This window comes from Psammomys obesus, unplaced genomic scaffold (genome assembly GCF_907164565.1).
Source record: "Psammomys obesus unplaced genomic scaffold, mPsaObe1.curated_primary_1811, whole genome shotgun sequence".
Taxonomy (NCBI): Eukaryota; Metazoa; Chordata; class Mammalia; order Rodentia; family Muridae; genus Psammomys; species Psammomys obesus.
Window position 1 is genome coordinate 3320136 of NW_026591643.1, and position 16641 is coordinate 3336776.

The following is a 16641-nucleotide window of genomic DNA, read 5'->3' on the forward strand; positions in this document are numbered from 1 at the left end:
CTATCTATCTATCTATCTATCTATCTATCTATCTATCTATCTATCTATCTATCTATCTATCTATTTATTGTGTATACAATATCTGCATGTATATTGTAGAAGAGGGCACCAAATCTCATTATAGATGGTTGTGAGCCACCATGTGGTTGCTGGGAATTGAACTCAGGACCTCTGGGAGAGCAGCCAGTGCTCTTAACCTCTGAGCCATCTCTCCAGTCCCCTCAAGACTATTTTAAATAATTACTTTCTTTACTAGCTAGTTCATATTCTTGATAATTATGTTCCCAAAACTTTAGCCACCCATTCCCTTGATTTTTAACCTGTACACACATAACTACACACTCCCACAACTTTTGCACTATTTCCAAATCTTCTCCCTTTCATGAGTAAGTTTAAAGTAGAAAAAAAAATGGTTTTTTTTTTTTTTTAATATTAAGGAATTACAATAAATTTTCTTTGAAGGGTCAGAGACTAAATAGTTAATGCCATGTGAAGTAGTCAATCTCTCTGTAAGCACTCAATTAACTGTCCTTCTCCCCCTGCTACCCCTACCTCTTTCTTTTCCTAGACAGGGTTTCTCCATGTGCTCCTAGCTGGTTGGAACTCTCTTTGTAGACCAGGCTGGCCTCAAACTCACAGAGATTCGCCTGTCTCTACCTTTCCTAGTGCTCAGATTATAGGCGAGTGCCACCAGCTTTTTTTTATTTGTGTTTTGTTTTGTTTTTCAAGACAGGGCTGTAGCCTTGGCTGTCCTGTCTGCCTCCTCAAGTTCTGGGATCATAGGTATGTGCCACTGCGCCCAGCCAAACTCAATTTTCTATGCAGCTCCAAAGCAGCAAAGGTACAATGTAAATCAGTGAGCACAGTAGTTTTACATCTTATGTTACGTTCTAATGTCACAGAATGCTTCAGCCAAATTTTTAGACAGATTGCTTGATATTGTTCTATTACCTGAAAGCTGTACAAAGGAGCGAGGAAATGTCTATCAAAGCAATACCTTCATAAACTAACTTTTATGCCCACTTTAAACACAGAAGCAAAAATTAAAATACTTATTTGAAAATTCTCAAATGCTGATAATTCACTTTTAAGGGTATGATCAGAAACATAGGCTCTTTATCTCCCCAGCCCAGAGTGGTTAAACACATTAATGTGCTACAAAAAAAAAAATCCCCCTGTAGTAGGCATGAAAATAGATGTAAGCCTTATTTTTTTTAGCTTAGGTACAAGATCATAAATTATTGTGATAATAGCTTATCCTAAAGGAAGAGTAAGATAATAGAAAGTCACAACAGTAAAAACTGGTAGTGCAAATAGATGCATACTTATCACCCTGCACAAAACTAAAGTTCAACTGGATCAAAGACCTCAACATAAAACCAGACACACTAAACCTGTTAGAAGAAAAAGTGGGGAAGATTCACCTTGAACTCATTGGCACAGGAGACAACTTCCTGAACAGAATACCAACAGCACAGGCTCTAAGATCTACAATCAATATATGGGACCTCTTGAAAATGAAATGCTTTTGTAAAGCCAAGAACACTGTCATCAGAATAAAACGACAGCCTACAGATTGGGAAAGGATCTTCACCAACCCTGTAACTGACAGAGGGCTAATATCCAGAATATACAAAGAACTCAAGAAGTTACACAGCAATAAATCAAGTAATCCAATTAAAAAATGGGGTGCAGAAAACAGAATTCTCAATAGAGGAATATCGAATGGCAGAGAAACAATGAAAGAAATGCTCAACATCCTTAATCATCAGGAAAATGCAAATCAAAATGACCCTAAGATTTCACCCTACACCCATCAAAATGGCTACGATTAAAAACTCAAGTGAGAACACATGCTGGAGAGGATGTGAAGAAAGGGGAACCCTCCTCCATTGCTGGTGGGAATGTAAACTTGTACAACCACTTTGGAAATCAATCTGGTGCTTTCTCAGAAAATTAAGAATAGTGCTACCTCAAGATCCAGCTATACCACTCCTGGGCATTTATCCAAAAGATGCTCAAGTATGCAAGGACACTTGCTCAATCATGTTCGTAGCAGCTTTATTTGTAATAGCCAGAACTTGGAAACAACCCAGATGCCCCTCAGTTGAGGAATGGATACCGAAATTGTGGTACATTTACACGATGGCATACTATCCAGCAATTAAAAACAAGGAAATCATGAAATTTGCAGGCAAATGGTGGGAACTCTAGAAGATCATCCTGAGTGAGATATCCCAGAAGCAGAAAGACACTCATGGTATACACTCACTTGTAAGTGAATATTAGACATATGATATAGGATAATCATACTAAAATCTGTACACGTAAAGAAGCTAATCAAGAAGGAGGACCCTAGGTAAGATGCTCAATTTTCAGTCAGAAAAGCAAATGGGACGGACATTGGAAGAGGGAGAAAACAGAGAACAGGACAGGAGCCTACCACAGAGGGCCTCTGAAAGACTCTACCCTGCAGGGTATCAAAGCAGATGCTGAGACTCACTGCCAAACTTTGGGCAGAGTGCGGGGAATCTTATGAAAGAAGGGGGAGATAGAAAGACCTGGAGAGGTCAGGAGCTCCACAAGGAGAGCAACAGAACCAAAAAATCTGGGCAAAGGGGTCTTTTCTGAGACTGATACTCCAACCAAGGACTATGCATGGAGATAACCTAGAACCCCTGCTCAGATGTAGCCCATGGCAGCTCAGTGTCCAAGAGGGTTCCCTAGTAATGGGAACAGGGACTGTCTCTGACATGAACTCAGGAGCTGGCTCTTTGATTACCTCCCCCTGAAGGGGGAGCAGCCTTACCAGGCCACAGAGGAAGACAATGCAGCCAGTCCTGAGGAGGCCTGATAGACTAGGGTCAGATGGAAGGAGAGGAGAACTCTTTTCAGTGGACTTGGGGAGAGGCATGGGAGAAGAAGAGGGAGGGAGGGTGAGATTGGGAGGGGATGAGGGAAACGGCTACAGCTGGGATACAAAGTGAATAAAATGTAATTAATAAAATAAATTAATTAATTTTAAAAAAAGACAAAAAAAAAAAAAAGCACAAAAACTGGTAGTCTAAGTGTCAAAGCCAAGGCCTCTGTCAAGGCCATCTAATGTGTGCAAATCGGAGCAAATGTGTTCCCAATATTTATCTAAGATTAATCCTAATACATTTTTTTTTTCCTGGACTCCTTATGCACTATCATGCATTTTGGAAACAGTTATAAATTTACATGTACTCTACTACCATCTGGTCTTTAGAGCAATGAGGGTAATTAAGAAAAGGTACTACTTCGGATTATGTGCCTAGCACCAGCCATCTGGCATTTGAGCACAATACAAAGAAAAGTTCTGGTTTTATCATCTAAAACAAATGATGTAAATACAAATATTATGTTTCAAAATTAAAAAAATATATATACTCTTCACAGCATGAAAAGTTAGTAACCAAGATAACTACTAAGTTTAGAACAGTTTTATGTCTTTTGCTTCTTACAAGCCACATAGTGTAGATTAATCACTGAAATAACTTATTAGATACATACGGAATGTTGGAAAGATGTAGAGTGGCTGACGGTGGGAAGATATTCTGGAAGTTCTTTGAGCCTGGCTTTTTAAAGCGATGCAAGGGACTATTGCTGAAGTCCTTAGTCAAACCTTGGTCTTCTTGTCCCTCTCTAGGGAGCTGAACAGCTTGGTGTTTAGACAGTGTAGCACGAAGCACTTTTCCATAAAGTCTGTGACCATTTAGATGGTTCATTGCTGTTGTATAGGAAGAAAACTTTGAATGTTAAGATTCTCAATATGAAAAACTGAAACTCCATTTTTCATTTAATGATTTAAAAGTGTAATCAGTGTAAAGATTTAAAATTCAAGAGCACAGGGGCTGGAGAAGCGGTTCATAGGTTAAGAACACTTGAAGTTTTTCAGAGAACGCATGCTCAGTGCTCAGCATGTACATGTCCACTTCAGACTGTCTTTCCAGTTCAAGGCATCCAATGCCTTCTCTGGCTTCTGCCAGCACACATGTGGTATATAAATACGCAGACAAAATACCCACACATAAAATTTTATGAATTAAAAGAAATTAAAGAGCTCATAAAATGTATTAAACAACTTCATTTCATAATGTAAACAATTAAAAATTATGGACGCAAACAAAGTAATTTCTGAGCAGAGTGCTAGTAAGCTCCAGACACGAGATATAACAAACCCTCAAGGAGATCTGCACACACACACACACACACACACACACACACACACACACACACACACTTGTCTTAAGCAAAGCATTTGTGTAAGACATCTTAGTAGCTATTTTGGTGCCTGGGAAGGATATGTTCTTGTATCATTATTAGGAAATTTGCCAAAACTTTTAAACTATGCAACAGTCTAGAAAACCTAATTTAGAGGGAAAGGGATATTCTCATTTCTTCTCTTACAGTTTTTCAGTTTTAAAAGAAAAATGAAGACCCATAGACATGTCAAACAAACCAACAAATCATGTTGATTAGTTTAAAGTGAATGAGAAAGTCCTAGAGCCCAAGCTGTGTTGTGTGTTTTAGATAGTGAACTTCAGAGCCTCAAACAAAGCAGGTGCAAATGAAAACGAAAACACTACCATAAGGAAGTGCAACTGAAAAATTCCATCGCAAACAGCTCTACATTGCTCATTCAGAAGGAGTACGCCAAGTGGGCGCCACCCCTGTCAGTACCTAGCTGAGCTTGACTCGCATCGGCCATCTGCACCAGGGCATTTTCTTTCTTGTTAAACATAATCTTCACTCGATGTACATCACCATACACTCCTAATTAAAACAAAATAAAGCAAAACAAAAACATTGAGTTTAAATAGCCGGCTGTAGAATATTTAATTTTATCCCTGTATTTACGGGTTTCTTTTTTCTTGCTACATACCATCCCATGCAATTTCATATTTACTGTCTTAATAAGTTTCACAGCTTTTCATCTCGCAATCTGTCACCGATGCCTCATAAACACATCAAGTCCAGTATGTCCCCAATGGACTCAATCCCTCTCAGCCTGTTCTATTTCTAGTGTTGAGTAGCCCTGGCTAAAATAAACAGGAGCACCATGCACACAATCGCTCCTGTGAGACACCCTCTTTCTTAAAATCGTCTGTCCAATCACCAGCACCTTTGGAATTTATGGCCTATGCATCTCACAACTGCCTACTTCCATTCTTACAACTGTTATAGCTATCACTACTATTTCACTCAAGGACTATCTTAATACCTTCTAGCTCATCTCATTAAGCTAATTTAAAAATTATTATTAGTGTCTCCCCGAGTGGGCCCTCTATCACGACAGACAAAGACAGGAAAAACTATAAAGATCAACATGAAAAATTACACTTTCTGAATTTTTACTTTATAAAAACGAAAGGCAGACGGCTATGATGTAAAAACAATCTTTCATTTCTCCCTGTCCAATGTACTACAATATTCTGCAGTTTACACAGTAGAGTATCACTGCTGTATAATAAGAGCAGACCTCTGTAGAGACGCATCATCACTACACTTGCCATTCAGTAAGAGAATGGCTACAAAAACCTTCAAGGCAAACAAAGGAGATGTTTAATAGCACCAAAAGACAACATTTAACCTAGAGGTGAATTTTTAAATTTAAAACAAAACAAAAAAAAAAATTAAGTGTTCTGAATCTACTGCCCTTCTCAAAAATGAGAAGAGACTGAAGTAGAGATTAAAAAATAAATAAAAATAAAACCCTAAGTAGAGCATGGTGGCACATGCCTTTAATTCCAGCACTGTGGAATTAAAAGCAGGCAGATCTCTGAGTTCCAGGCCAGCCTGGTCTACAGTGTGAGCTCAAGGACAGCCAGGGCTACACAGAGAAACCTTGTCTCAAAACAACAACAAAAAAGGTGGAAGGAGAAGAGACCTGACTTTAATATACCTTCATATGTACATGTATGCTGTGGCACATGCACACTCACACTTACATATGTACAAAACAATAAAAATGTAAGGAGTGAAAAAAGTATGAATTCAATAGGCAGGTGTAGCACCACTATTGTGATGTGTAGCATCACAGCCACTGCATCCTATCTCCAACTTTAAACAACAGCAAAACAAACTTCCCGAGAGAAACGCAGTGCAGCATGCACTTCCTAGCTACTTTACAGGTTATGGCAGAAAGGTATTCTGGGCTAAAGAAAGACTCCATTTCAGTGGTATGTTTGTTAGTGCCTTGCCTAACAAACATAAGATCCTAGGTTCAATCTCCAGGCCCGAAAAAACAACCTATTACCATGCTAAACATTCAAATACAAAAGTTTTCTCAATCTGTTAACAGGAAAACACAGAAGTTTTCTAGGTAAAGCACATTAAGAAGGACTAGAATCAAATGAAAATATTAGTGCAATAATTAACGAAGTACACAAAAATGAAACACTTCTATTTGAACCTTGTACTTAGTCCTTGAAATACTGAATTAAAATGAAACCAATATACTTAAAATAAAGTATAAGTAAATCATATCTTGTGAAATATTAATATTTTTAATGGAGAAAAGCTTTGTATTAAGTTTTTTTAAATTTTTAGTACTGCTTATTTTACTGTTCCTATTCTATGTTTGTGTTCTTATACTACATCTGAATATAATAAAAAAAATAGATGTATAAATAATTAATCCCATGAAATTGGAATACACGCTTAATTATGCTTTTAACTGAGAGGGGAAGATTGTTAAAGTTTCCTACTTTTCTTTTTTAAAAGATAGGATCTAACTAGCTTGAGAAATATTGAGGGTATAATTTGGTAGCATGGTTCTTGCACAGCAGAGAAGGGGTCCTGGATTAGATTTCCCGTACTCTAAAAACAAAACCATACCTCAAAGTCATTAGCCTTTATTTGGCTTAAAATGATAACAGTTTTCCATTTTCCTTAGAAAACCAAATTTCTTCATATACTCTGTAAATACCTTATGACTGTTCACTTTGTAAATACTTTGACTGTTGTTTTATGCGCTCCATTGGGCTTCCTTTACCTTCCATATTCTAGAAAATCTCTCACTGTTCTTTATGAAGACAAGTACCTGCTTTGTATCCTTAGATGAATTCCTCATTTTTACAAGTCAGCTTAACTACCATTTCTACTCAGTCAGCTAGGTAAACACTCTGGTTATACCTACCACTTACAATATTTATTTTATAATCTTTGCTCTAGCTTCAGTGCCAAACATGTTATAAAGCACATAAAAGTAATCAACAAACATTACAAAATGAATCCAATGTGCTCATTTTACCTCTATAGATAACATTTAAAATACTTTAAAAAAACTTACCAAATAGGATGAAGAGCCCATGTGGTGTGATAAACTGAAAAAGATAACACAAAATATAGCACAATTTTAAAACAAGTTTATTTAGAATGTAATAAAAACAGTTTATTGTGTTAAAGCATTGTTTATGCTTCTATATATCCTGTTAATAATTTTAACTTAAATTCTTAAAACAAACTTAACCATTATAACACAAACCTAGACTATTATGTAAGAACCCACCACCTCACTTCCTGACTTAGACAATTTTTTAACTCACCTCAGGATTGAGGTTGGTGACAAGCAGAACAGAATTCCCTGGTATGCCACTTGCCCCGGGAACGGTCATCCTTCCACTGACAGCAGAGGAGGTGAGTGTGAGAGGACCAAGGGCTCCAGGGACAGCTGGGACAGACAGACCTTTTAAAGACAATAAAATTATTTCTTATATTATAATTATCTGGAGAATAACATTTCATAGAATACAACTTCAGCCAATTAAGTGAACATGGAAAAAATGTGTCCAGATTATCATAAAGGCTACCCACCCAAGCCAGCTTCTTCTCCTCATAGAGTCTATCCAATAATTTATTTGTTGACATCACCCTTAATTGATGCCATTCATACTGTGCTCTGCAGAGTAACTGGACTCACTAGCCTTAAAAACCAGTTAGGAAGGCAGGCGGTAGTGGCACACACCTGTAATCCCAGCACTCAGGAGGCAGAGGCAGGAGGATCTCTGTGAATTTGATGCCAGCCTGGTCCACAGAGTGAGTTCCAGGACAGCCAGGACTACACAGTGAAGCCCTGTCTCAACAGCCCCCTACTCCAAATAAAAAGGTTAGGCTTTTCAGATGACCTAACACATGCAACCACTTTTCTATCTAGCACCTTTATGTCAAGTGGATGTAATTTCATACTGAACACAAATTTATGTAATATTCATTTATATTCAAATATATCAAGGTGGTATATACACACAGAGTCCTTCAACATAAGTCTCAAACGTGTATGCTGGGTAGTAATGCATGACAGATTACATTGAAAAAATATTTTTAACCTTATAAAGTGCTATGTATAAATTATGATCAACAATAAACTTATCATTATTTTGTAACAAAATTTCAGACTTTTACTGTCCTAGATATTCTTGGACTACTGAAAATGCTGATATACTGACACTATACTTAAAACAGTACTTTCTCATTAGTCCCACCACATATATCTTTGCTTTAAAAGTATTTAAGGACATAGAAACCAGTGATTTCATAAAAGGAGCCAATCCTTTCTTTAATCTTACTCTACTGGGAATAAAACCAGGGCCCTGGGTACTCTACCATTAAGTTACATCACCAGCTTCAATTTGATTCTTTCAGCTTAACATTCTTTTTCACACTCATCTGGCTCTTCTACTATACAACACGTAATTAAATGACAATAAACTTGACATTATCCTATTTTGCTTGACAATCTAAGAATTTTAAGGCCCGGCAAATGGCATTCTCCAAATGAATGCCTTTTCTGAGAGAGGGAGTAGCTTTTCACTTTACACCTCTGGCTGGCAGATCCTGCAGTGTCAGCCCCTCAGAGCTTCACCCAGGTGTGACCCACACAACTAGCTCCCGATTCCCTTTCCTTTACATGATCCTCTTCCCTCGACACTCTAATCCAACCCTGCAGTTTCTGCTGCTGTCAGTTATGTAGCAACTAAAAGCAGAGCTACAGTGTGTGCTCTACTTGGCCTTACAAATCTAATCAAGCATTCACTGATTTCTTTTTTAATCACCCTTAATATCTAATGTTTTAAACTACATGTGTCTAAACAAAATATCTAAAACAAAGGAAAAGAAACCTATCAGTCCCAGATGCACAAGAATTAAGCACTGGGAGACTCAAACAAGCAAACTCTATGGGATTTTCCGTTTTGATTCTTTTTTTTTTTCTCTGACTGTAATTTATTATTATTGACAACAATATTTACTTTGTATCCTGGCTGTAGCTCCTCCTTGTCTCCTCCCAACCCCACCCACCCTCTCACTTCTCCCCCTATGTCCCTTCCCTAGACCACTGATAGGAGAGGTCTTCCTCCCTTTCTATTTGATCCTAGCCTATCAGGTCTCATCAGGACTGGCTACATCATCTTTCTCTGCGGCCTGGCAAGGCTGCACCCCCCAGGGGGAGGTGATCAAAGAGGCTGCCACTGAGCTCATGCTGGGAGACAGCCTCTGCTCCCCTTACTAGGACATCTGTTTTGGTTCTTAGAGATAAAACAGTCATATAAAGATAACTAGGGCTTAAACTTTAATCTTGAAATCAGTCTTCTTTTGAGTTAATTCTATTCTCCCCAACACAGGGACAGTAATTAAAATTTCCAGAATTAAAATACTAAAATACAAAAATTATCGCCAGAAATACGCTATGCTGAAATTTAAAATATAGCTATTGTTTTCACAAATTAGCTGAAAACTAGAAATATAATGTAAGATTGGATTCACAGCACATCACTTCTTAATCACAAACCTGTTTTTGTTTATTGAGACAGGGTTTCTCTGTATAACAAGCCTGGGCTGTTCTGGACTCACTTGGAAGACCAGGCTGGCCTCAAACTCAGAGATCTGCCTGCCTCTGCCTCCCAAGAGCTGGGATTACAGGTGTGTGCCACCATACCTGGCCTAGTTCCCATTTCTTAATTATTCCCATTATAGGAAAAAAAATTTGCATCCTCTTAAATAAATGACACGCATAGCCTTCACTGGTACTTAGAAACTCACAAATGGTAAACATTTTTCAAACATGTTTAATTCTATGTTTTTATTGGCTATGTTGTCTTCAAAGATGTTGAAGACACAAAGATAAGTAAAACTCAGGTCTGTTCAATACACAATAAGCTTATCAACAAAGAAAGCAGCAAGCAGATCATACACTGCATCTAAAAACCTGACTCAGGCTAGCTTAACCTATAGTTAACTAAGGGACTCAAAACACACAGTGGAATTACTGGAGTGCACAGTGGAACCTGAGAAAACTGCTTGTAAATATAAAGATGCTGCACATATACATTACTCCATTGTTGTTAGAGCTAATGCCTTTATTTTAAATTGTTCAAATTTTGCTGAGCTTCCAGAAAAAGGAGAATTTCATTTAAAGAACCATTTCAAATTCAACCTGAAAAGATTCACCTGCAGCTTGAGGAAATCCAATGGCTGGGGCAAATCCAGCAGCCCCTGCATATGGAGAGGAGATTATACCTGGCGCACCTGTGAAGAAGAGGCACCACAATAAATGTATTGCTTGCTACAAGTATGCTCATCAACACAATATAAAATGCCTGTATGAAAATATATTCTAAGTAGAGCTGAACCATTATGGAATCACAGAGTTGTTCAGTAGGTAATCCTTAAAGTATAAAGCCCCTGTTAACCTCCAGAGGCTGAGCCCTTTCAACTGGGTTCAAGGATAAAGAGCATAGCTTAGCTGTTCATCAAGTCTGGACTAGGTTAAGATTCTGGCATTTATCTAGAACATTTTTTTTCCTAAATGAAAAGCCATCGAATGCCTGTTTAACAAGCTGTACTATACTGAAGGAATACTGGCCTAATGAAAAGAAATAATGAAGCTAGACACTGTGGCATATGATTTTAATTCTATTATTGAAACAGGAGGATCATGGAATTTAAGACAAGCCTGGGCTACACAGTGCGATTCTGTTTAAACAAATACCAGATAAAATACTTGTCATTGAGAGGTTTATTAGATTCAAGTAAAAGTTACAGATTTACACGCTGACTGTCCTCTTGTCACATAACCAAGCGAATGGACTATGGAGCAATGCTAGAGGCTTCACTATGATGATTAAAGAAGGTATCTCTGGGAGTTAAGGGAAAGCTTGAGCTAGACAGTATGTAACTGTGAAGCACAGTGCTTTGTGCATTTGAGACAAGCAAGCATTTTCTATAGGAAGCCTGAAGACAGTGCCAATAAACACAAGTCAGTCCCGATGAAGGAATCAAGTGTGAGGTGACCATAACATACCCAACAGGAAATGCAAATGGAAAAACCAGGGCAAACGTGGAATAATAAGCAACATACAAACTTTAATTATGTTGAATTAGCCATTGAGTGCCTACAGAAAGATGAAAGCTCCAGTCTTTACTGTGCCTTTGGGGCACAAAACAGTAAGATGAGCAGGCTAAAGGGAAAAGGAGGAAAGATATCCTCTAATGGGAAAAGAAGGACAACAGCCTTAGAAATTAGAAAAAGCGATCCCTGGGATCCTATGGAATACTTCCAAAATAAATAGAGGCCTTTCAAACAGGAGTTACACAAGAAATGAAGAGAAAGGAGTTTTTCAGAAATAGCAAGAAATCAGTAAAAGTGCAAGCAAAAGCTGAGTTACATTTCCAGTTGGAAGTAGTCTGTTAGAAAGCAGCCTACATATTTTCATTTTATTAAGAGATTACACAAACGTTTAAGGAAAAATTTTGGAGACTTAAGAACAGGTACTTTAGCCAGGTGTGGTGACGCATAACTAATTCCAGCACTCAGGAGGCAGAGGCAGACGGATCTCTGTGAGTGAGTTCCAGAAGAGTCAGAGCTAAATAGAGACTCTGTCTCAAAAAAAAAAAAAAAAAAGAAAAAGAAAATAATAATAATAAAAGAACAAACAAATGAAAAATGGATGGATTAAGGACTACTATAGGTATCAACAATATTTTAAGGTGTCACTTAGCAGAAGAAAATAAATCATAAGGCTATTAAGATTTTTTGTTGTTGTTTGAGACAGGATCTCCACTGGAATCCTGTCTTAGAACTCACTATGTAGACCTGGCTGGCCTCCAATTCATACATCCTAAAGGTTTACTTTAAATAAAAGAGGGAAGCTCTTCAATCCTACTTTTGCAGAGATAATTTGGAAGGTGAATGTTTTCAAGGTGTTTGTTTAATCTAAAACATTAATATTCACATAGCCTAAGACAAATATTGCTAAAGAAGTGAAACAGAATAAAATCAATTCTCTTTGAACAAAGGAAAGACAAACATCTAATTTAGAACATTGATTTAGAAGTTATCATTACTTTAAAAGAAAAAATAACTTTCAAGAGTACTTAATGCCAAAATTCCATTTAGAAATCTGCATATTTAAAATCAAAGTTTCTATTAAAATAATTAATTTAAAGCAAATAAATAGCTTTTGGGTACTATTAATATGTTAATGTTAGAAAAAATAATTTGGAACATAATTCAGGCTTTTATGTATTTTATCTTTTTTTATTTACATTTTTTTATTAATTACAGTTTATTTATGTATTCTGTAAACTAATAAAACTACCTTATATTAAGGTTTACTTTATGGGTGTATTTGTTCCAGGATTCCTGCTTTCCTTTAGAAATCTCAAAAGAGCCCAAGAAGAAAAAGACTGACATAAAGAAGTGAGACTTGTAACTTTAGAAAAGTTGCTTTGTGACTGAAAAAGGAAGTACTCACCAAAGGCAGCAGCCATAGGAGGTTCAAGAGATGGCTGACCATCACCAGTAGGAAGGTCTAAGCGAGTGAAATCTCTGCTTTTGTCATTATTATATTTCACATTAAGGCTGGTGAGCTTGGAGAAGTCAATACGCAGAGTGCAGCATGCATTATAGATATTCTGGCCATCCAGAGCCTAAAGCAGATGAGAAAGGGGCTGGTGTTTTGTTAAGACCACACTGACAATTAGAGTAGCCTCTTGTCTGAGACAGTGGCAATCCAGCATTAAGCAGAAAGCAAAGGACAAAGAGCTAGGCTTACTTTGATTATCTCTCAGATCAGATGAGAGAAAAAAAAACACAAAAGCTTTGAAAACTATTGTAGAATATTATAGAAATACTATTATTATGGTTATTTTTACGCCCACAGTAAACATTTAAAGATGTTAAGTTTAGTATACTTTCTACTGATGAGTATAATGTAGAAATAAAACACCACTATAGTCTGTTAGTCATAATACATGAAATATTATATGCTCTATTTTTTTCTTTTGTACTTGCTTTTTTGAGTAATAAACAAAGGGAATCACTTGTGACCAAAGACCAGCAATCCTTCCCTTCCTAAGAATGAAATGTTCCGGTGAGCTACTTGTGGCTACTGCCTACTTTCACAAATAACAAAATTTATAAAGAGTCACAAAACACAACAACTGTATGATACATAAACACAAAACAAACATTCAGCTGGGGGTGGGGGGGACAGGAAAAACAAAAAACAAAGGCTATATTCCCCAAACTATGTAAAACAAAAGTATGTTAAACTTCATAGTCTGTTATCTCTAAACCAATACAAAGCAGAATTAAGGTTAATGACAGTAATGACAGCTCTCTTGGAGAGCTAATGTGTCTAATGTGACCAAGAGTGTCAGTCTGTCTCATTAAATCAAAAGAAACAAATTGACAGCATTATATTTCTTAAGGTTTAATGTCTTTATCAATTCAGAGTTAATAAGAATGAGAGCTGATGTGGTTGTCAAAGTAGTGAAATCAATCTCTGGCTGACTGAAAACAAGCAAATGAAACCACGAGGTCAAACACCTACTTATTAGTCAGAATGCATCAGGAATGCTATGCGTAAGTATAGATTTTAAATATGACAAACAGCAATGAGTCTCAGAGGTCTGAGAAGTGAGACTAAAGATGCTTCCAATGGGAAAGTAGTAAGCTTCCGCTTAGAAGAAAGAAGACATGAAATGATAGTTTACAATGATCAAAAGGCACATTTAATTAATTAAGCACAAGATAAACTGGGGCAGGGGAGATGTGATGGCTCCTTCAGATGTCTAATAATTGAAAAGGAAGACTAATAAAAAGACTAATAATTGAAAAGGAAAAGAATAATTACCATTTTGGCATAATGTGCATTCAGTGGGTCAGCATACTGAAGCAAGGCTTGAAACTGATTGTTCTTTGTAAAGGTGATAATCTTCAAGACTGTGCCAAATTTAGAAAATATCTGGAAAAGAAGGTTCATATTAAAGCTAAGGGAAAATGTTAAAGTAATGTACTTGAATAAATAAATCTTGGCTTATGAATCTTATTTTGGTTTTCTGGGTTTTGGTTTTGATTTTTTAATGCAGGGCCCCCTGTAAGCTGGCCTTAAACTCCTTATCTCCCTGCCTCTACCTATCTAGTGCTGAGTGGAGGCATCAATTACATTACATGTTCACTTTTAGATTACATTTGATTTTTGCAGTTTTGTTTGTTTGTAGACAGTTTTGTTGTTGTTGTTGTTATGTAGTTCAGGCAGGCCTCAAATTCATGCTCCTCTTACCTCATCAATGAGACCCATTAATTAATAAAATCTAAACAATTTTCTCTATTAAAATTTCTCGTACAAAATGTTTTAAGCCCAGTCTAAAATGTTAATGTTTCAATAATTACAAGACACTTTCCTAAGTACTGGCAAGTTAAAAAGCAACAAAATTTCTGCTTTCTTGAAACACTAACTAGGCAAAGGATACCATAATTTTTTGGTTATGCACAAGTATTATAAGAAAAACAAGAGAAGAGGGGGCTGAGATTAAATGGACTGCTAGGGAGAGAGTAGAAAGGTGGTCAAGGTCAGTCTTGCTGAAATGTCTGTTAAGAGAAATAAAAAACCTAGGCCTGGAGATGCATGACTTTAATCCCAGCTCTTGACAGGCAGATCTTTGTGGGTTCAAGACTGAGGCCAATGTGTCTACAAAGAGAATTTCAGGCCACTCTCAACCTGTCTCAAAAAATAAATAATAAAATAAAGCAAGGAATAAATAAGAGTATACAGGCCTATTCCTAACAGATCTCTAGTTTCCAAACTCTTCTACTTTAGTTTTTTTTTTTTTCCCAGAACACCATAATAATAATGGGCTAAACTTCTGAAACTGTAAGCAAGCCCCCAATTAAATGCTTTTTCTTTTATAAGTGTTGCCTTGGTACTGCTGTCTCTTCACAGCAGTAGAACAATAACTAAGACAGAGAGTGAATGAGATACAGTATTGAGGGAGAGGATTTAAGTAAAGAAAGACTCTAAGGAGAAAACACTTGAGACAACAATCAGCCTGACTTCGTAGATTACGAAGTATCCCAAACCCAAGAAACAAAAAGCTAAGTAAAATAGGGTTAAACTAGAAGGCAGAGTACACAAAGATAGACAGGGTGCCAGAAAAGTGAAGGTGTTAAAAGAACAATGTGAGGTACTGAGGATAAGAAAATGGGCAGAGGCAGAGGCAGATAGATCTCTGAGTTCAAGGCCAGCCTGGTCTACAGAGCCAGTTCCAGGACAGCCAGAACTGCATAGAGAAACCTTGTCTCAAAAAACTAACCAACCAAAAACAGAAGGAAGGAAAGAAGGAAGGAAGGAGGGAGGGAGGGAAAATGGAAGAAAGGAAGAGCCTAAGGGGCTTTGGAAAGGATTTATTTTCCCCAAATGCATTGGAAAGAAAAACTCAACAATGACTCCTGTAACTAAAAACTGAGAATATGAATCCAACTGACGGGTACTGACAATGAATAGTCCTGCTCATCCAGGTCTCTAGGAACTTCCATATGAAAAAGAAGGTCTGTTTGGGTGAAAATGATAACCAGACTGTCAGGCATAACCTCATGACAATAAATGTACCTGCTGGGTGGTAGCAGTGCTGAGCCTAAAAGATAGGTTTAAAACTATCTTTTATGGGGCTGGAAAGAAGGCTCAGAGGTTAGGAGCACTGCTTGTTCTTTCCAAGGAAGGTCCTGAGTTCAATTCCCGGCAACCACACCGTGGCTTATAACCATATATAATGAGAACTTGTGCCCTCTTCTGGCCTGCAGGCACACATGCAGACAGAACACTATATAAATAATAAATAAATCTTTAAAAATGTTTAAAAACCCCACTATCTTTTGTAAGAACATAAATTACCATAGCATTACAGAAAGAAATGCAAACACTCTGCCGACAGGTCACAGAGGTCATTACCTTGGTGAAAAACAGAATAAAGATCATCTATAACTCAAGTAGCCAATGCTTTTTGACTGTTCAGTGCTACTTTGTGCAATAAACAGAAAACCATTTAACAGAACAATGCTACCAATGACTTACGCATACTGAACGACTTTTAGGAAAAGACAAGGGTGGCTACAAACATCACTGTTAAAGCAGCTAGGAAATGTTTCACAGGTGCACTTATTTTGAATCTGGTACTCAAATAATTACTGAAAGGAACATAGTAGTCCTACTAACTGGTATATTTAGTATTTAAATGCATATCAAAGAACACACTGGGAAATGAGTCTAAGTCCTGTCATTAAATATGATGATGATGATGATGATGATGATGATGATGATGATGATGATGATGATGATG

The 16641-nt window shown here is 37.1% G+C and overlaps 1 protein-coding gene across 4 annotated transcripts in view; it reads right to left on the reverse strand.

Annotated features, from left to right (window-relative positions):
- Positions 1-16641, reverse strand: part of Ptbp3 (polypyrimidine tract binding protein 3) — an 81464-nt gene that overhangs the window by 8105 nt on the left and 56718 nt on the right. For all 4 annotated transcript variants that reach the window (XM_055611665.1, XM_055611667.1, XM_055611666.1 and 1 more), the window contains 7 exons: positions 14160-14270; positions 12777-12951; positions 10471-10548; positions 7572-7711; positions 7316-7349; positions 4705-4797; positions 3535-3751 (listed from right to left, as the gene is read on the reverse strand). In XM_055611665.1, the coding sequence (XP_055467640.1) occupies positions 3535-3751; positions 4705-4797; positions 7316-7349; positions 7572-7711; positions 10471-10548; positions 12777-12951; positions 14160-14270 (848 nt within the window). The remainder of the gene's footprint in view (positions 1-3534; positions 3752-4704; positions 4798-7315; positions 7350-7571; positions 7712-10470; positions 10549-12776; positions 12952-14159; positions 14271-16641) is intronic.